Raw genomic sequence first — 21,334 nt, forward strand, 5'->3', positions numbered from 1 at the left:
TATATATATATATATATATATATATATACAGTATATATATATGTTATTAGAATTCAGTAAACAAGACCTACAATTACTTCAGTTTTTCTACTTCAGAATTTCATGTTTAATGCAATGTGTTACTTGCCACTTCTTTGAAATTGTTTGTACAGTTTATTAGCAATTTCTGAGTGAAAATTGTTTCAAAGTGAATCCTACACCAAAATGTTCTCCAGTGGATAAGTGGCGCTTAGAGAAAGGCCGAAATGATGTGGTTCTTTTCTATCGTTCTTTATAGTTATGCACTTGATCTTTTGAAACATTTGTTTCTTTAAACATTTCAATGCAAATAAAACAATAAATAAGGTGTATAGAGTTATTTTTATTATATGAAAAGAGTTATTAAACTTATTATTAACAGGACAACACTTACTGTACATTTCTGTACCTTAATAAAACACCATGATAGAACTTTAGCCGTTATCATGATATGAAAGTCACAATGTTAACCTATAAAAAATGTTTCCTAATTTAAGCAAAAATGAATTTGTTGGTATTGTAGATCCATGACAAAACCATAAGAAAGTAATAAAATACAAAGGAACTATTTCAATATCAAAAATGTCAAAATTACTAACAATTTGAAACTCAAAATGATTTAAAGCAAATACAAGGCAAGATCAATTTTTAGTGCAGCCACACTAGATTCTTGCAGTTGAAGCTAAAACTTTAAAAAGAGTAACTGAAAGTCTCATCTAAAAGACTATACATTTGTTTCTCTACATTAGTGAAAGTGCAATAATGAACATGTTCAGACAATAAAAATTCTTCTTATTTCGACTTTGACTCTGCTCACATTTTTTACTAACAGCATTTTCTTCTGGCTTCAGAGCTGACCACTAGTGCAGCAGTTGGGGTGTATCAGCAATTATGGATTATACCATTAAAGAAAGTCTCTTTAAAGCATCCCAGAAGGGAATGCAGTTCAGTGTGCAGGGCTCATCAAGGCCCTCACTGATGGCTCTTTCTCTCTTCTTGATGTCCACTTTCAGCTCGGATCATTTATAAACAAAATGGAGCCTGCCAGATGCAGAAAGCTTCAAAATGGCTGTCCCTCCGCCTGATTGAGATTAATGCTCCCACCCCGGCACAGATTAGAGGAGTGAAGTAACCGTGTCTGATTTCAGCTCAAACTGGGATTTATGATAGAAAACCACTGAGATGGGGTTACGCTTGTCATTGATCCGGCCCTGGCTTGGTTATGCTAGCGAGTCTGGGAGATGACCTGCTGCTATATATCGATAACTGATACATAATATCTGTCAGAGCCACATGATTGACAACCAGTGGTTTATCTTTACAGGTGGAACTTAAGGGGTTTATGTAGCTCTTTTTATGACACCATTTTTTGGTGTGATTGTTTCCTTTAGTTTTTTTTTAAGAATAAATCATGTTTTATTCCTAGTGAGAACATACAGTATACAGTATATATATATGTTATAAACTATTATCTAGCATAAGATTAAGCTTTAAACACATTCTTAATCAATTTTATTTACCAAAAACATTATGCTTATTATTATTAACATATGTTAACCTTGTTGTATATTTTCTCCCTTACTCCTTAAAAAAAGATTGTTACCAATTTCTCAATTTTCTAACAAATTATAGCGCTCATTGTATTAGTCAAACTCAATCCTGTTACTCGATTTATTATACGAAAAATAATTTCATTTATAGTAAATTATCTATTTTTCAATCCTAATTTGGTCTCAAACCTCAAATAAATGTACAACAAAACTACTCATATAATATTTAGTCTAATTTCCCAATGTCGCCAGTCAACATTTTCTGAAGATTAAGTATCACCTTTCATTGATCATTTGTTGTTTTAGAGCATATATTTACCCTGTTCATGAAAAGTGCCGTATCACATTTAAGAGCACTTAATGGGTATTTTATGATGTATAAATGCTTCTTTAGATAAAGACATGCTGACATATAATTATATTTATGAGTGCATATGCTTAATAAATATTTAGGGTATCCTGCATGGCTCAGCAGCGTAGCAGCGAAGAGGCCCTAGTGTGATCACACACGTCCTGTCTCCTCGATGAAGAGCGAGCACCTCTGATGCATAAACATAATCTGCTACATTTTACATAGTAATCTTGCAGTTACCTGCTGCTCCTTGCCCTACATTTTTAAACATAAATCAAACTGAAAAGTGGAGCAGAGGTGTGGGTGATTAGAATATTGAAATATATCTGAGAGAGTTTTAAGATTCTTATATTATTTATTTTGGTTAAATAATAGCCTAGATTAAATGTTCGTTTTAAATGACCAATTCATTCAAAAATGAAAATATACTTAAGATTTACTTACTCAGCCTCAGGTGATCCAACATGTAGATGATTTTGTTTCTTCATTAAGAACGGAATTGGAGAACTCTGGAATTATAACACTTGCTCACCAGTGGATCCTCTGCAGTGAATGGGTGCCGTCATTAAACAGCTGATTAAAGTAATCCACATGACTCCAGTCCAACAATTAATATCTTGTGAAGTGAAAATCTGCATCATTAAGGATTTTTAACTTTAAAACCATTGCTTCTGGTCAAAATATCAATCCATAATAACCTTTCCTTCAGTGAAAACAGTTATCCCCTCTCACATTCAGACAAGATGATTTTTTTTTAACTGGAGAAAGCAAAATTATGAACAGAGGGCTCATATTTAACCAGAAGCAATGGTTTGAAGTTAAAAAATCTTAATGTTGAATTTGTTTATTACTAATACACAGCTTTTCGATTGCACTTTATTTTAAGGTGTCCTTGTTACAGTGTAATTATACATTTAAGTACTGAGTAATAGTAAATAACTACATGTACTTACTATATGGTTAAGGTTAGGATTAGGGTTTGGTTTAGGGTTACTTGCATGTAATCATGTATAATTTATTGTTATTATAATAGTAATTTAATTCAGTTAAAAGGGAAGCTAAGTGTCCAGATACGTTCATTTCCCTGTGTACATCAATTGAAAGTGCTCTAATGACTTCCCTAACTTCCTCAACTCTCTCTTAACTTATTCTCTTTTTCTCATTTAAAACATCTTCAAATCCATTGACTGCTTTCAACAGCAACGCCAAACACTCTGAGTTACTGCTGTCTGTGTTATAGCTATAGTTGTTTAATATGCCGTAATTATTGCTCATGTTTTTTTATGGATGGTGCGAAAACGTGTTGTGAAATTGGCAGTAAAATTAACAGGCTGTGAGATGATTGCATAGAACAATTATCTGCTTTGTGCGTGGGCAGGCATAAAGCACAGATATCACTACAACAAAAAATAAAAAGCCTTTTACCAGGTTTCACAGGCTTTCTGCATTTGGGGTTTTCACACCGCATTGATCACCAAATGTTAAGTTTCTTTTACCAGCTTCGATTCTCTCTAGAAACGACAGCAGAAAGCTCTGCACTTTAGTTCTATTGTGCTTCAGAGCTGTTCAAAGCGGCACGGCATGCAACGGAATTCTGTTAAAGAAGTATCTGCCAGGGACTGACGTGCTCATTCTTATTTCAGAGAACCTCTCCGTTTTTGGATGAACAGACGGGAAAAAGGGGCTTTTACTGGCTGGCCACCTGTTCTCATCTTTTCTAAAGAACAGGAGAAAGAGAAGCCTGTATGTGAATGTGTGTGGCAGAGACAGATAGAGAGGGAGAAAAGGAGAAAGAATAGGCGAGCTGAAGGGAGGATAGGGAACTCAATGTGATTGAAGCTGTTTTTCTGTTGTATACTGGCCTTTGGGGAGAGAGGGGCACACACACAAAAACATTTTGAGCCACACACACAAAGAAATGCTATGTTATATCACCTGGCTGCTACATTTCTTACTTTTTAGAGCTTTGCATGTAAACATACACACACACACATACAGTACCACGGTTTATAGGATTTCAGCCTTAGGACAAAGTCACTTACCCGAATATTTTGTGGTTTAGACAAAAGCCATGTTCTCACAGGTCACCAGGTCGCCCTACTGTTGATTGCTATAGTCAGTTGAGCCGTTAACGTTACTGAGCCATAAAGCTGTTGAAAATCTGATTGCGATCTGTGTGTCTTGCCAGTAAAATAAGATTTTATTCTATTTAGTTAGTAAATCTTACTTGATGCTAAACATTAACATTTTCAGGGAAAAATTTATAGAAATTGTTCATTCATGATTCAATGTCTTTAAGTATTTTAAGAACAAGGTATTGCAGCAACTCCCAGCAACATATTTCCATATTTCCATGCGGCAACAAATCAACAGAAAGTCTTTAATTGTTAATGAGAGTCACCGATTTCCGCTGGCATTTTTTATTGTGGACAATTATGCAAGTTACATTTTTGCGTGACTGACCATTTTTAAAATACACCAATTAAATATGGCATCTCTTCATCAGCAGGTGTACAGATGTGTTTTTTCCAAACTGTATGAGTTTCTATGTGCAGTGGAACACAATTGAACCTGTGTTCTTGTCCATAATAAAAATCACCAGGGTCCAAATCAAAACTGGGCCCAAATATATTCATTACAAACAAACAAACAAGAAAACAAATAAATAAATAAGAAGATAAGATAAATAAATAATATAAAAGAAGATAAAATAGGTTAGTCATTTGGAAAATGAGCAAATTATGAGTAAATTGCATTAGAATTTAAATGTTGGGGTGAACTATTCCTTAAATAATACCCCTAAAATAATAATAATAATAAAAAACAAAGGTAAATTATAATAAAAAAGAATTGCTCTTAATGATGCATTGCAAGCTGGTAAAAGAATCTGAATGTAGTGGAAACCAAAATAAAATATTTAGATGCCTGATCTGGAACAAATCTAACAGCTGGCTATTGTTATTTTTTTTACATAAAGAAAGAAATTCAAATGATAGAATCCTATTAACTGAATATCTGGTCCGTGTTGAGGCCTAAAATTAATTCATTAGAAAACTGCAGATCATTGCAGAAAATTCCGAATCTTTAGTGAGGAATTTGAGTGGTCCTAAAGCGGACACCTGAGGCATGCCGCAGCCAGACTCAGCAGACCAGAAAAGATAAGGAATTTTGTGGGGTTGTACATTCACACTCACCGATCAGCAGAACAGATAGTGAGCCAAAGCATGCCGCAGGGTCCTATTAACAATGAAAGTGGCCAGGCAAGCGTGCAAGCATTTATGACCTCTGTGAAAAGAACAGAGGGAATATTGTTTCTATTATTCTCGGTTCATCGTTTCACTTTTCATGTGAAGGTCAGTTCCAGAAAGAGGTTGAACTAAGAGGTGGGAAGGGAGAAAAGGAGAATAATTCATATTCTCATAAAAGGGTCAGTGCAAAAGACCATTGAGTCAATCTCTATAGTTCTCTCTCACTCTTTCCCTCATTTTCTCTCTCAAAGCTTAAAAGGGATCTACAGCTAGCTGGATGCCTTTAGTCAAAGACGCCCATACACTCTTAATAAATAAAAGCTTCTTGTTTTATTCCTTGTGGCATTAAACAAATGCTTCTTGTTCAAATTTTCTTTTCAAGAACCATTTTTTACTGCAGGGCATCTAGTTGTCAGCGGAGGAAGTAAAAGATTTACTAGTTCACCCAAAAACTGCAATTTATTTACTTAGTTCCAGACTGTCCTGTGACTGTGACGTTAAAGGCAAGAGAAAAGAAAAAATAACTCTTTAAGATTTATTTCTATTGCTTTTTGTAAAGAAAGATGCATTTTAGGTCCAATTTGTGCAATGTGACAATGGAGGATGATGTTACAATGCCAACCAGCTAAACTCAGCACAAGTTCAGTAGCTGGTTGCATAAACTGCTTAGATTAGTCTTAAAAGTTGGTCATCTATTTATTTATTTAGCCTCAAGACTGGTTATAACCTTTTAAAGTTAGTTACATAAAAAGGTCTAATTTGAATCTGAAAAGTAAGACTTGGCTAACTGCTAGTTGATTAAACTAGCTCTTAAGACACAAGTGGCCATGTTAATCCAGATCTGTACATTGCTTTCTATGTTCTATAAAGCACCAGTACCATTTAAATACTTCACAAAAATACCCCAGAACATTAATTTAAAACTATTTTTAATTAAGAACAAAAACTTTGCTCTTACAAAAAATAATTCATGTTAGGTCATGTCTCTTCTTACATTTAAAATGATAAAACATTTTTTAAAACATCAGTGTGCTGTCAAGCTTTTATAACACTTGAAAATATAATAAACAGTCAAATTAAAGGTGTTATGAAATCAGTGTTGAACAACTGTTAAACTCTTTTTCATTCCATATTTTTAAGAGTCGATAAGTAAATACTATATAAAGTGCCTAACATTTTGTCTGTGGTTGTCCATCCTCAGAAGGACACAGCTGGACACACATACACACCAAAAGTCACTCACAAACAGCATGCTCACACTAAACACAGCTGATGGGAAGGCCTGGGGCTTTACTTCTGCAGTCTTGCCGTATCACCACGCTGCCTTCTGTCTCTGCATCTGCTCACTTTGTCAGAGTCTATTATCATCCTCTATATTATACATCCCACTACTGACACATAAACCTGCATGGATTTGTCCCTCAGTATACAAAAATTTTATTTTTAATTTAGAAGTTTTAAATCTATGGTAGAAACACGTAACATGTTCTGTTATTGCCAATTAGATCATCATATTATCACTATGTAGAAAAGAGGATTCAAGAGCCGTGGGTTTGGTTGATTTGACATGCAGTTTATGAACTCAGTGAGTTTATTAATGCTTCTGTGTTGCAAAACAAAAGCCTTTGGTGTACTAGTTCTCTCACCAGAGTTGTTAGTCATGGTCCACTATACTATAACATCATAAACAACCACAAAAATTAGAAAAATTATGACGCAAGCGTCATCTTCTATCAGAGGAGTAATTAGTCCTGTGGCCTGTTAATTAAGGCTCAGAATTTATCTCTAAATTATCTTAGAGGAAAAGGGTTTTGTTTGTAACACTGTAAAAATAATTAGTTCGCGCTTATTTTTATGGAAATAATTTGCCTCCTTACATTGTTGGTGACTTATTTAACTGATTACTGATGACTTTCTCCTGACTCAATAAGGCAGCTCATGTGCATCAATACCATAAAATAAAACCTGTCAAAAACATGCCCTGGTCATTTTTCTCACCAGATTTTGGAATTAAATGTTACTTGTTCTTGACAGGTTTCGTGAGTCACCCAATACCTCGACATAAATTATTTGAGTTAAATAAACAATACTCAGATTTACATTCAAAATTTCTAAGACTAGGAATTTGTTTTCTTAATGAGAGAGTATGCGTTCTGCTTTCCTTCTTCAAAGAGGAATATTTTGAAATGCCTGATTCACTAAATGGAACTAAACCAAGAGAAATGTTTTTAGGGCAAGAAATATCATTAACAGAAAAAAATATGGAATAAACATTAACTCTTATGTTATGTAATTTGTTTCCTACTGTATTTTTCTCATCTGAAGTTTTTGGAGAACTCCTCCTCAATGGTATAAAAAGTTTGTACAGTATATGCATGTGCACTTGAGTTCGCTCCTGTCATGAAAAGTATTTCAAACTCTAATGGTGGTGGATAATCAATATTTCCCTATTTACTCCCACTGGGCAACTCTGATAATGGTATTAGGCCACATGTGTGTCTTATCAAGCCTTAGTGATTCATTCATTACTAGGATGAATCTCAAGCAGTGCAATAGACTGAGCAGGATTCCAACTGTTTAATGTCTTTTTAACACTCTGGAGAGGAATAGACAGGAAAGACAGAGGCTAAATGATGAAAGCCAAATACAGGACATTTTCTTGTTAGTAAATCAATGACCTCCTTATACACGCATTACACTGAAGGAAGTCTCTGTTAGAATGAAACTCCACAAAATTGGTTTTATTGTTCTGGCTTTTTAGTTCATTTGTCTTCGCTTTGAGGTATCTATATGCTAGTGCAGTCCTTCTCAGCTGGTAGGTCATCCTGTGCCAACATGGATGAGTTGTATGACATAAACTCATCCTTGAAAACCTTGAACTATGCAAAACTATGCAAAGTGAAAGAAAATATGACCTAGATTACATGAAATATGGGTTCACTTCCAACGAGATTGAAAATGGTATGTACCGACCACAGTGTGTGATGAATTACTGGCTACCGAGAACATCAGTTTGACATTCAGTTGACATTTAGAAATCAACCACTGAAGACTGTAAATCCCACTTCTGCCATTACATGCATTTACACATTTTCTTATTCAGTCTGTTTGATTAATAATTTTGGAATGTTTGGTCGCTGTTTGATATCCAATGTAAAATCTAGGTCTTACAGCAAAATCAACTGAGAAGCACTGTACTTGTGTAAGCCAAAAAAACCCCCGGCAAACTTCACTTTTAGTAGATAATAAAGCAATATCACACAAGCAAGTGTGTGTTATGGACATATTTCAGAACGGCTGTGATTCAGGCTCTGAGGCATTTATATGCTGGTGCAGTAGAATAGCATTTACAGTATGTTATGCATTGCAGACCATACTCAAAAACCTTGAACTATGCAAAATTATGCAAAGAAGAACAAAAAAGACCCAGATTACACTTGCAATGAAAACGAAATGGTTTGTGCCAATCACAATATAATTACAAATAGAGGAGTAAAAACAATATTAATTAATATAATATAATATAAAATATTAATACAAAAATAATAATACTAATATTAATATCAATGTTATAAATATACAAACATGCTAAAATAATTACAATGTATTATTCAAAAGGTTATTCATAACAAGGTCTTATATAAACAGTACTTTCAAAGCATGGTTCTTTATGGAACCTTATAAAAAGGGTTCTATTAATGATACAGTTTTGTTTGGAGGTACCTTTTGGACCTGGATAGTTTATATGTCAAATTTGTTAGTTTACCCCATATAATCCAAAGATACTTTAAAAAGAGCAAACAAAAACAAGGACAGAAAACACCTGTGTGGTAGAAAAACTGCATCATGCAGTATTTCTGTGTATACTACACTCTTAAGAAAAATGGTTCTAAACAGTACCAAAAGAGGTTTCCTCGGCTTGTAACAATAGCAGAACCCTTTTTAGTGCTAAATAGAACCTTTTTTATAGGGTTCCATATAGAACCATGCTTTGAAAATGCTATATACGACCTCATTGGTGTTATAAATAACATTTTTAATGATAGTTTTTCATGAATATTAGTATGTTAATATCATTAATATTAGTATTATTTGTATATATTATTTATTAATATTGTTTTTTACCCCTCTATCTGCCAGGTTTTATAATATCTTGAAGTGTCTATTAAGGTTTTACATAAAATCAACAACAACAATAACAACAACAACGTGTCAATTAGGTACTTTTTTAATGACGTGAAACTGTGTCCTAACAAGAGTTAATAGCAGAATACATTAATGAATGATAATGGACATTGAACATAAATAAATGCTTAAAGAAATAAATCAAAATAGAACATAAAATAGTGTATTGAAGACCTTCTATGATGCCTTTAAGTTAATCATTATCTGTATTTTGGTGTGATTGAGTGGCAGTTTCTCTCTGCAGATGATGAGGTTGTAGGATGTGACAGCATCTGAAATGCACAATTGAGTTTAGATATACAGTCTGTCTCCTTTCATTTGTTTATGTGAAAACAATTGTTTATGAAGGCCAAAAGTAGTATGTGAGCATTTCACAATGTTAAAAGGAAAATGTAATATAAAGTCAAGGGATAGCTGGGTATGTTTATGCATAAACCCTAGTAATAAAAAAATATCTAACAAAAAATCAATATCTTTGTTATTTACTTGGTGAAGAAGAGGAGAGTATCCTTAACTGAATAGAGCTGGTCACACTACATGTCCTCTTAAACTAAAAAGAGAAAAGACATAGGAAACCAATTAGCATTTGAAAGTTATAATTTATAGACATTTTAAGAAAGAAATAATTTACCTATTGAGAGTGTGTTGACAATCTGTGTATTTGGATGGCTGAGCTCCAGAAAATCAGCAATGAGGCATCTTAGAGTGTAGCCTCGGTTAGGGTTTTACATTAAAACAACAACAACAATAACAACAGCCGCATGTTGTGTGAATTATGTTTTTATTGACATGCAAAATTATCAGTGCTCTTAACAACAGTTATTAGCTGAATACATCAATGAATGACAATTGACATTGAACATGAATAAATACATAAAGAAGTAAAACACAAAATAAGAACAAAAAATAGATGTGATGAAGACCAAGTTTCAGTGAAACAATCACAATCAAATCAATATGATGTCTTTAAGTCCATCATTTTGGTGTGATTCAGTAGCGATTTTTCTCTGCAGATGATGAGGTTGTGGGATGTGATACATCTGAAATACACAATTAAGTTTAGAGTTACAGTGTGTCCATGTGTTTGTGTAAAAACAATTATGTTTATATCTCTTTGAGCCCTTCACAATCTTAAAAGAAAAAAGTGGTATAAAGTCATGGGATAGTTTTAATATTTATTGTGACTGGGTATGTTTATACATAAACCCAAGTAATCATTTTAAAAAATCTTACAATATGAAGCCAGTTACATTTTTTAAGTTTTTTAAACATTTAAAAAAATTAACAGGCCACTCTTCAGAATGCTATGGTTCTAAATAAAACCATTACTACATGTGAACCTTTAAAGAACCGTCTTTTTTTTAGAGTGTACATTTTATCAGTGGCAGATTAAAGTCATATGAAGGTGTAACTATACTTTAAAAAATTAATAAACAGAAAATGTGCTGATAATTTTCTGCCAGGACATTATCAAGTAATTATCCAGGACATTTACATTAATCCTAAAACAAAATGCAATGAAGTGCAAAATTCATAATACAGGTAAAAAATATATATATAAATATTAACATATTAAAACAGTACATTGTGCCCTGATTTCACTGTATTTTTGCAGGTTTTTACAGTGCAAGTTTGCTTTTAAGAAACATCACATATAATTTTCTTTGTAACTTTTTACTATTTATACTGTATGTATGTGAATATTTCATATAATTGCATTAGATCATTTTTCTTTAAGTGAATTCAGCCCATTATCAACTTGTTGCAAGTTAATTGACCTCAAGTTTAGAATGACTTTACTGAACAATAATCACATTAAACTGTAATTATAAGTGAGAAAATCACACTGCCATTAGCAAGAACGGTTATTTATATACTGAAGTGCTCCACCAAATTGGTCTCAAAACAATTTCCTTTATGACTGATCGCATTTCAAATGCATTGAACAAAGGTGGGCATTTGTTGTTGGTCAGGCTGGGCAATTAAAGTGATATTTCATTGAAAAATACATCATTCCAAACGTATAACTGTTTTGTATTTTATAGAACACAAAAGGAGATGTTCAGAAGGATGTTCAATGCCTTTAGCATTATTTATGTCAAAACTGTGACACATCTTGATGTGTCATATTAATGTAAATCACATTTGGGAACATACTAAAAGGTTGCGTTCCATGGAAGAAAGAAATGCAATTAAAGTGATATTTCATTGAAAAATACATCATTCCAAACGTATAACTGTTTTGTATTTTATAGAACACAAAAGGAGATGTTCAGAAGGATGTTCAATGCCTTTAGCATTATTTATGTCAAAACTGTGACACATCTTAATGTAAATCACATTTGGGAACATACTAAAAGGTTGCGTTCCATGGAAGAAAGAAATTATCATACAGTTTTGCAATGATATGAGAGTGGCATCTTTATATGGATTCTTTCCCGGATTCATTTTTTCAGACTTTCTCTTCAAACAGAGGTGTTTTCAAGGACATCCACTTGTGCAGACCAGAGCTTGACGGTCCCTTTGTTTAAAATTGGATAGAGAGGTCAAACAAAACGAACTAATTGAAAAAGTAACAGAATTGATAAAAAGTTCACTTCTGTTTAAATAATCATTTCAAATGAATTAATTAAGTGTGAGGATAGCATATGACATGTTCTTACATAATATTAATTATAGATAAAAATCTACCCCCGGAAAGATGCGTTCTCGCCTCTTCAACTATACAGTGTTTGATAAGACTATATGCATTTTAGAAAATATCTATACACTGTAATACCAGTATGTATTGAATCTTTTCTTGTGTGTAAGAATGAGCTCTGTTTTTCAGAGCTGAGGATACCCTCCTGATCCAGGGTAAATAAGGTACATCGGTTTAATTAAAAAGCCTCCGAAAGGAGATCTGGTGAGATTTACACTTCAAAGCTCCTCTGTCTCTGCTGTATATCTTCCTGGAATGGAAAACAGGGATGTAATTTGGTTAGAACACCCCTCTGAAAATGATTTGGGTGATTAAGTGACCTGAAATGTTTGAATATCAAATGAGAAACCTGTAAATTAACCATGAGAAAGAAATGAGTTGCAAGAGGAGGGAAGACGAGGTTTGACAGTGAGAAATCGACTCATCAGGCAAAGATCTTCAAAAGGCATGGGAATAGTCAGTCACCAACAATATATTTGTATCTGTCGATGACGTAACAAACCCTTATATTGACATTTCTTCCCTCCAACCAGTCTGATCTGGAGAGCTTAGACATTCTCTATTTAGCCAAAGGATATTGAGTTTGAGGCCTTGCAGCAAGACCATGTCTTACCGATGTGTGGAGCGCAATAATATGCACTTCGATAAAGCAAATCGAATTTTGATCCTTTTTATATGTTTTCAGACAGTGTGCCAAACCTTTTTGGTGAACTGAAAGAATTGTATGACGGTAACTCCCACAGCTTTTCCATTTTCAAATAAAAATGAGCTCACTTCTGACAGGTTACATGTTTTTATCCACTTCTATCCATGTTTTTATTCCACTTGACATTTATTTGTGGAGTGCCATCCAGAGGTCATCCACAGTCAACATGCAGATTTTAAAGGGAGAACAAGTTTTTCAGTTCAGCACATTTAGGTCACAATGGCAGAGCATGCTATAGAAAACATTCTTTATGGAGGCTTTGTTAATTATGCATGCTTAATTAATGCAGGATTTGAACACTCGTCTCTCTGATCACATTGCAGAATCCCAATAACCTCCTAAATGAGGGGGTTTCAACAGTGGGTCATGTAAATAGAAATAAACAAGCTAAATAAATAAACGTGTTAAACAATATTAAGTTGACTTTAACCAACGGTGAAATCACAAGTTGTGAAAAGTTAAACTACATATAATTATTCCTCCCACATAAAAAAAAAACATGTATCAAGTTTAATTAAAATGTACAGAGTCATATACTTGTTTTGATTACATCAATAATGATTATTTTAATGGCTTTGCATTGTAATAAATCAATGTAAATACACTACACTTTAAAAAAGTTTTGGCGCAGCAACAAATTATTTTTTTTCATTAGTAGTTATAAAACAAAAAGATTGATGCAAACTTTTTTTAGCACAAGAAAATGCAACAGTTTGCGTCAGTCTCTGAGTTATAACAACTTCTAATGAAATTATGCTCAACAACAAATTACACTGAGTTAAAGGAATAAAACAGTGCTAAACATTAACAGGTCATTAACAGGTATTTCCATTAAAAAAAACACTTAATTTCATAATTTATTCTCCTTATCTTATCTTATCTCCTTTGCAACATTTAACAACAGATTACTTAAAACAATAAATCTGAATTTTTAGTATGCAACCATGCATTTATTTACGTTAGGTCCCATTGAATTCCTTTTTAGAGTATATAATATGGTACTATATACATGCTACTTTAGACCAGGGTTACATTTCAACCATTAAAAGTTTAGATCAGGGATCATTTAAAGTCAGTAGAAATGTATTGTTTATTGTGTCAAAAGTATTGCACTAGATTTGCATAGTAAATTGGCTAGATATTAAAATATGATATATGATTTTCATATGTATCAAAACGCATAAGAAAATCACTTCATAATACAGCAAGCAATAGTTTGTATCAGACAGGCATAAGTCCCAGGCTGGTTTTCAGTCTCAGTCCATCCCTGTATGTGTGTGTGTGTGTGTTTTCACATAAGCCCATGCACTGCATCATCACGCACGTCCATAACACAGACACCTGAGCCTTATGACTCTCTGAGTAATGACTCTGCAGGGAGAACTTTCCCAAGACTCCACCCCTCATTTCCAGTACAGGTGGTCTGATGCCAAACTGCGTTGCTTCTCCAAACTCCGATAACTGACGGGCCATTTTCCCTCTAATCTGATTTCTATTGAGTGAGTGCGGCCAGCAAGTGCTACTAAAGCCTCTCTATGGTGTGTTATAAATTTTACCACTGACACCTTAAAAGCCAACAACCCCCACCCACCCCGTCCCGCTCCGACAGACTGTATAAACACACACGCTCCCCTCTTGCCCCTTGCCCGTATGCTGCTGCCCCTCCACCGTCCTGCAGCCTAATGGGGGAGATAGTGTTACGAATGGAGAGGGAAGTGCCCCTATCATGATGTCAGACTTCCTAACGGCTCCTTAAGTGCTGCTTAAAAATGACCCCAGCACTCTCTAAATCTGAGCGCATTGTATCGAGGACTAATGATTACACGTGCAATGAGATGCGGCTTAATGAGGAAGCTTTTTTTTTTTACGGTGGAAATGACTTAAATCTTCTTCTCCGGCTGTGGGCTCATTTGGTATTAAATGAAAGCAGTCCAGGCAAATGTCTGATGCATGCTGGGAAATGGAGATTCTGTGTTGCAAATCACCTTTTGCAGTATGTAATTTATCTATGCTGCAAGGAGGAAAAGAGTCAAACTAGAACATATTATTTGTTTGCCAATGCCGCTTGGTTTGATATGTTCTTATACACTACTACAAAAAAAGTTTGTGGTAATGGCTGCTGGAAATTCAGTTTAGCCACCTCAGGAATAAATTACATTTTTAAATATATTAAAATATAAAATGGTTATTTTAAATTGTAATAATATTTCAAATTATTACTTTTTTTCTTGTTTAAACACTTTTTATGGTTACTGTATATTTGAGTTTAATATATTAAACAATGTGCAGGAAAGAGACAGTCAGGTAATATTTCAGGCTCAACACTATTGAAACTGAAATATCCCATGTATCAACAATATTGAAGTGAGTTATTGAAACAATGAGTATTTTCAATGTTTACATTTGCCATTATTTACTTCCATTGTAAGCACCTCATTGTAACCCAGATTTTTGCTTAAAAAGTAGAAGAAAGAAAGAAAGAGAAAGAAAAAGAAATGAGGGATAAGTGGCAGTTTTTAAGGTAATCAGCATTATGCTGTCAATTGAGCTTTACTTTACTGAACCTGGATTTCTCCTTTCAGGTTTGTCCCTTAGGCATTGAAGGAAAAGCTTTGTACTATAGAGTAAGATTGGGGTTATTTTTAAAGAAAGACCCACTCCAGCAGAAGAAAGTCGCATGTCAGTTGACATTTGAAAAGTAGGCACTTTTGCACAAGCTCTAAATCTCGTTCTTTTTGGCTGTAAGTGTGTGAGTGACAATGGCCGCTGTGCGGGCACTGATGGATGATGGTCTGGTTTTTCCTCTTCATCAGCCTGATCAGAAATGTGGCATCCACCTCAGACAAACCCAGAGCTGCCGCGCTCTCTAAATCACTGGCCACAGAGACAAAGAAACATCTACTGCACCAGTACTGGAGCGAGTCACAAGCCCTGGCAGCCTCCCTATGTGCTCTTTAACTCACACAGCAAACACAGGCGCAGCGATGCTTGTTTCAAGGTTGAATCAATACTGGAAAAGTTTGCTTGCAATGATGTTTATACGATTCAAGGTGAACTAGAAGAAAGTCTGCTGAAATATAATTTTAGCCAAGTTTAGCCAAAACAATCTCTAAAAGCAAGGCTGCATTTATTTGACTAAACATACAGTAAAAACAGTAATATTGTGAAATATTATTTCCGTTTTAAAATAACTATTTTCTAGCTATTTTAATATATTTTCAAGTTTCATTTATTTCTGTGATGGCGAAGCGGAATTTTCAGCAGCAATTACTCCAGTCTTTAGTGTCACATGATCCTTTAGAAATTATCCTAATATGCTAATTTGCTCAAGAAACATTTCTCAATATTATCGATGTTGAAAACATTTGTGCTTCTTTTTTTGTGGAAACCATGCAACGTTTGCTAGAAGTTCAAAGGAACTGCATTTGTTTGAATTTATCCGATTTTTTATCATTTGATCATTTTTATGCACCCTTGCTTTATAAATAAATAAATGGGAATGAAGGAATAAAAAAATGGAAAGTAATATATATACACACATCGGCGGAGGGTGAACCAACTCCAGGGTAAGGCTAAAAGCAGCCAAATCTAGCTATTAAATACAAACATCATGTCTTTTTAGGCAAGAACCAGACATGGGTGTCATGTAGGCTAATAACATATGTTAAATGGGACTGAATTTGTATTTAACGTGATTACACTTTAATAAAAACATTAGAAATTGATAATTGTATAACGTTTCATGTGGGGGCGTGTTAGAACGAGCCGTTTTAGGTAGGCGTGGCTGACTCTGAACTTTTATAAAGAATATCTCTTTGGATTTGAGACTTTAGTCTTTGCAACTTTACAGATCTTCTTTATGCACCAAGAGCTTGTAACACTCCAAAGAGAAAGGAAAAATTGAAATCGCATCATATGACCCCTTTAATAACCATCATTATATAGGGGCAACTTGGCATGTTCTGCATTGTTAACATAAATAATGACATAATTGATCCCAGTAAGGCTACATACATTGTGCCTTGCTCTAGCTAGAGTGAAAAATACATTAATTTTCCTCACCAGACCTCCTCCTCTCCAAAATCTTCTTTTGTCATGTCTTCTTCCATTATAACCACTTTTGAAATGTGGCTAATTTTAAAGAATGACTAACAGATTTTTGATTGTTTTTGACTTTCCCACACGTAATTATATATTAGAATTAACAACTATGCCTACTAAACAAAATTCCAAAATTGACAGTAGAATCTATATCTAAAATAAATATTCATTAATTAAATTATACATTATATAAATTATACTTATATGGATTAGTAAACAAAACGTTTTATCCTTCAGCTAATTATCTATTTGCTTTGTGCTCTTTGATAAAAAGAGGACTCCCAGTCTTCTCATTTGATTGACAGTTAAATAGTCAACCCCCAACCCCACAAGACAAGAGTATAATTATAGCAGGACTGCTTTTGTAATATTAACAATGATGCGATTTTGAGACGCTCAACAGCAGCATGTTATCTCGCACCGCAAAAAGTCCTAATGATTACAGCCTGCTGCATTCTAGCTGAATGAGGTTACATTTCAAAGAGATCCAGACAATACAAAGACAGGAAGACAACAGCTAAGCTCAGACTGATTCCTAATGTTATGTACGTGACAGCCTTCCTTTTAAACGCCAACACACCTGCACCATTCTTCTGTCCATTCCTGGATGAAACGACACAACAGGTGTCCATATCAGGTGCGCTGCAGCCGTGGATAGATGTGGGACAGCAGCGACACCATGTGGTAATTATGGTAATTTGTTATTCATCTTCCTCCTCTGGGGGTGCGTGGGACTTCAAGCGCTTTCTAATCAACTGTAACCGACCTACAAATCGAATACTCCTGAAACGCCTTATCCTTGTAACCTCAAACGACTTTATCCGATTTTAGCAGCGCTGAGAAAAGTAACAGATACCACGTGACAACGCAGTCTACGTGCTACTGCTTTGTATAACCGTGCACATAAATAACTACACAGAGAAACTTATAGTGGTTTAATTTAAAATACAAAATGAAAATTATTATATCGTGCCTGAACGATTAGAAACCGCATCTAGGTCCCTTGAACTTTTAGTACAGGTGCATCTCAATAAATTAGAATGTCGTGGAAAAGTTCATTTATTTCAGTAATTCAACTCAAATTGTGAAACTCGTGTATTAAATAAATTCAATGCACACAGACTGAAGTAGTTTAAGTCTTTGGTTCTTTTAATTGTGATGATCTTGAAACCCACCAACTCACTATCTCAACAAATTAAAATATGGTGACATGCCAATCAGCTAATCAACTCAAAACACCTGCAAAGATTTCCTGAGCCTTCAAAATGAGCTTTTAAACTGGATGTTTGTTGTGAATAGTCTCTGGTGTCATGTGACAGCTGTCATGAGTGGCAGTGAATCAGTTAACAAGCAGCACAAATGCCTGTGTCATTCCTTTAGAGAAGTAGCCTGGATTTAATTGCAGCTATGACTGAATTAACTATGCTATTCTGGAAAAGTTGATAATACTGTAAATCTATTAGTAGGAAACGTTTCTTCCAACTAGTTTCTAAATGTGTGTAGGTAAGGTTACAGTTCTCAACGAATACCTTACTTTGCTTTATGCAGAAAAATTATGCTTCTAGTTTATTTCGTGCAAATTATATGCACACACATTGAATAGTTTTGAAATATATATATATATATTATAGATTGTAGGCTATATGTTTTCGTTATGTACAAAAGTATGAATTTTCAGTATCATAGATGTTTAATAAAATGTTTTTCAGTATTTTGAAACAGGAATCTCAACGTCCACTAAACATGCATAAACCAAAGCTTACATATGTTCTCAACTTATGAACGATCTTACATTATTGTTTATGTAATAGCTTATTTATGTATTTATTACACAATTTATATCAGCCTTGCAGTTAAAAAAAGTTCTTAATATAACCATTTTTTAGAACAACTTGTTTTAAAGGCATCTTGTGATACAGTAAAATTATTTTAATAATGAGAGTATTAACCTGTTTCATATGAAATGGAATATTGCACACTATTTACCCCATTGACTTGACTTGCGGTGTCTTGGTGGATGTCCTGATGTTTCCATTCAAGGATAGTGGGAAGAAAATTGGCTGCTTTGAAAACACTGACATTTATTTATAAGGAAAGAAATTACAAGATAGTATACCTGCTGTTACACATTTTAAATATTTTTGGCATGTCATTTCAGCCAGTTTTGAAGACCAAGAATGTTGTCGTTGCTAAACATGTCTCTGAAACCCCTGGATGTCCACTTTAAAGTACATTTAGACTTAAAGCTATGGCATGTAAGATCTGAGAAATTCACTAAAAACTATCTGTGGCCCATAGAGGACGAAACAGAATTGCTGGGTCCATTTTGGTTTTTCTCAGAAAACATGGGTTGTGTTTATCTAGGCAAACATATAAACCTGGCTTTTACAGTATGTTGTACAGCATGGCAGTCATGCCAAGTACTATTATGCTTTTAACATTTTGCCTCCCCCTTCTTTGTTTCTTTTTCCTTAAACAGAAAGATTGAATTGTATGAGATGGGCTGGAATCTGAAAGATGGCCTGAGAGAGTGTCTGGTTGCTGCAGCTCCATATGGGGGTCCCATCTGTGAGTTTTGGGTGAAATCAGCCCAGCAAAATCTTATGTATGATTATATCTCAGTACAGTTTTGTGGAGTTCAAAGACAATTACACTTCTTTCTCTATCAGCTCTCCTAAAGGGTCATAACCGACGCTCTCCCAGTGCCAGACCTCAGTTAGAGATCTACTCTTCCTCAGGACTGCCTCTGGCCAGTTTTCCAGTAAGAACACACAGCTGCACAGCAAGGCTGCATGATTAATTAAGATATGGCTTAGTGTGATTATCAAATCACAAAGACTGCCATTTAATTAAATAAATGTGCGCAGCACTGATTTCTTAGTTGTTTGTTATCCAGCGGTGTTTGCGGCATCTTAAAGCAGCTCAGTTTGCAGTTTGCTGCTTCACATGAATTCATCTATGTATCTGCTCTGAGTTTGGGTTGTTTATAACATGCATTTGGAAACTCAAATTGCACCAACCATCTTCCCATACTTCTTATAAGAAGCACTTAAACAACAGGAGATGCTTTATGGGCTCAGTGTGGTTTTCTGTCTAAATAAATGTTAGATGGTTTAATATAAAAAAAAAGAATATTAAAAATGAAATATCACTGTTGTAATTTTACACTTGTACTGTAAAATAAAATAGTTTTACTCATTTTCTATATTTTTACTTTTTTATTTTACAATTAAATTACAAAACAATATTTCTTATTTTGTTTTTATTTAATAATTGTAATATTTTTATTAAGTAATTATTATTATTATTATTTTATTGCCATATTGATATATAAATAAATATATAAATGCAAACCTGAGCTCATTTTAAATTGGAATTTTTATTGCAGTTTTTTCCCTAGAATTGACTAGTAGTTATTAAAGAATACTGTTTTTTTTAAATACTATAATCATGAACAAAAATTCTGTATAGTAACTTCTCTCTTTGTCTGTCTCAGTGGAAGAGTGGAGTGGTGAAGCAGCTGGGTTGGACGGTGTCTGATGACCTACTGTGTGTTCAGGAGGATGGCACTGTGCTTGTCTACGATCTCTTGGGTGGTTTCAAGAGACACTTCAGCATGGGCAATGTGAGAATGCATACAGTTTAAAAAGGATGCATCCGTGATTCTATAATTTCAAAGCATTGCTTCTTTAAATCAGTATAGATTTATTGCTGAGCCATAGCATTGATTCTCTCACAGGAAGTTTCTCAGAGTCAGGTGCTGGAGACCAAGATTTTCCATTCGCCGTATGGGACAGGTGTTGCCATATTGACAGGTGCCTTGCGATTCACTTTGGCCACAAATATCGATGACATAAAATTGAGACGGTTGCCTGAGGTTCCAGGTAAAATATACTTTCTTTGTGATGTTATAAGAATACAAAATTCCACAGTATTGTGAAAGATAATGTGTAAGTGAGATTAAGGGTTAATTATTAAGGGTTTGTGTTTCTGACCCTGAGTGGTCTTTTTTTCTTCTTCTCAGGTCTACAGGGGGCGCCCTCATGCTGGGCAGTCCTGACTCAGGACAGGCAAAGTAAAGTGCTGGTGGCCAATGGATCTCATCTGTTCATCTTAGACAATACAGCCTGCACACCTGTGGTAAAGACCACTCACACACACTCAAACTACACAGATATTCAGATAATATCAGTGTTTTATTACCTAGTCTTTTTGGCCCAAATCTAAATAATTTGTTTTGAAACCCAGGTTGATGACTCAAGTGTATAAACAGCCAACATAGATAAGGGAGTACCTGCTAAATAATGTTTGTGTTTATGTGTGTGTTTGTGTGTTTGTGTGTGTGTGTGTGTGTGTGTGTGTGCGTGTGTGCGCGTGTGCGTGCGTCTTTTTGGCCCAAATCTAAATAATTTGTTTTGAAACCCAGGTTGATGACTCAAGTGTATAAACAGCCAACATAGATAAGGGAGTACC

The 21,334-nt window shown here is 34.4% G+C and overlaps 1 protein-coding gene across 1 annotated transcript in view; it reads left to right on the forward strand.

The window, feature by feature from the left end:
* The window catches only part of LOC107581413 (vacuolar protein sorting-associated protein 16 homolog), a 43,483-nt gene that overhangs the window by 13,325 nt on the left and 8,824 nt on the right, over positions 1 to 21,334 (forward strand). The window contains exons 2-6 of the mRNA XM_016266971.1: positions 19,326 to 19,429; positions 19,531 to 19,622; positions 20,358 to 20,486; positions 20,601 to 20,745; positions 20,886 to 21,001. Of these exons, the coding sequence (XP_016122457.1) occupies positions 19,326 to 19,429; positions 19,531 to 19,622; positions 20,358 to 20,486; positions 20,601 to 20,745; positions 20,886 to 21,001 (586 nt within the window). The remainder of the gene's footprint in view (positions 1 to 19,325; positions 19,430 to 19,530; positions 19,623 to 20,357; positions 20,487 to 20,600; positions 20,746 to 20,885; positions 21,002 to 21,334) is intronic.

The sequence above is a fragment of the Sinocyclocheilus grahami genome, unplaced genomic scaffold (assembly GCF_001515645.1).
Source record: "Sinocyclocheilus grahami isolate Dianchi unplaced genomic scaffold, SAMN03320097.WGS_v1.1 scaffold34.1, whole genome shotgun sequence".
Taxonomy (NCBI): Eukaryota; Metazoa; Chordata; class Actinopteri; order Cypriniformes; family Cyprinidae; genus Sinocyclocheilus; species Sinocyclocheilus grahami.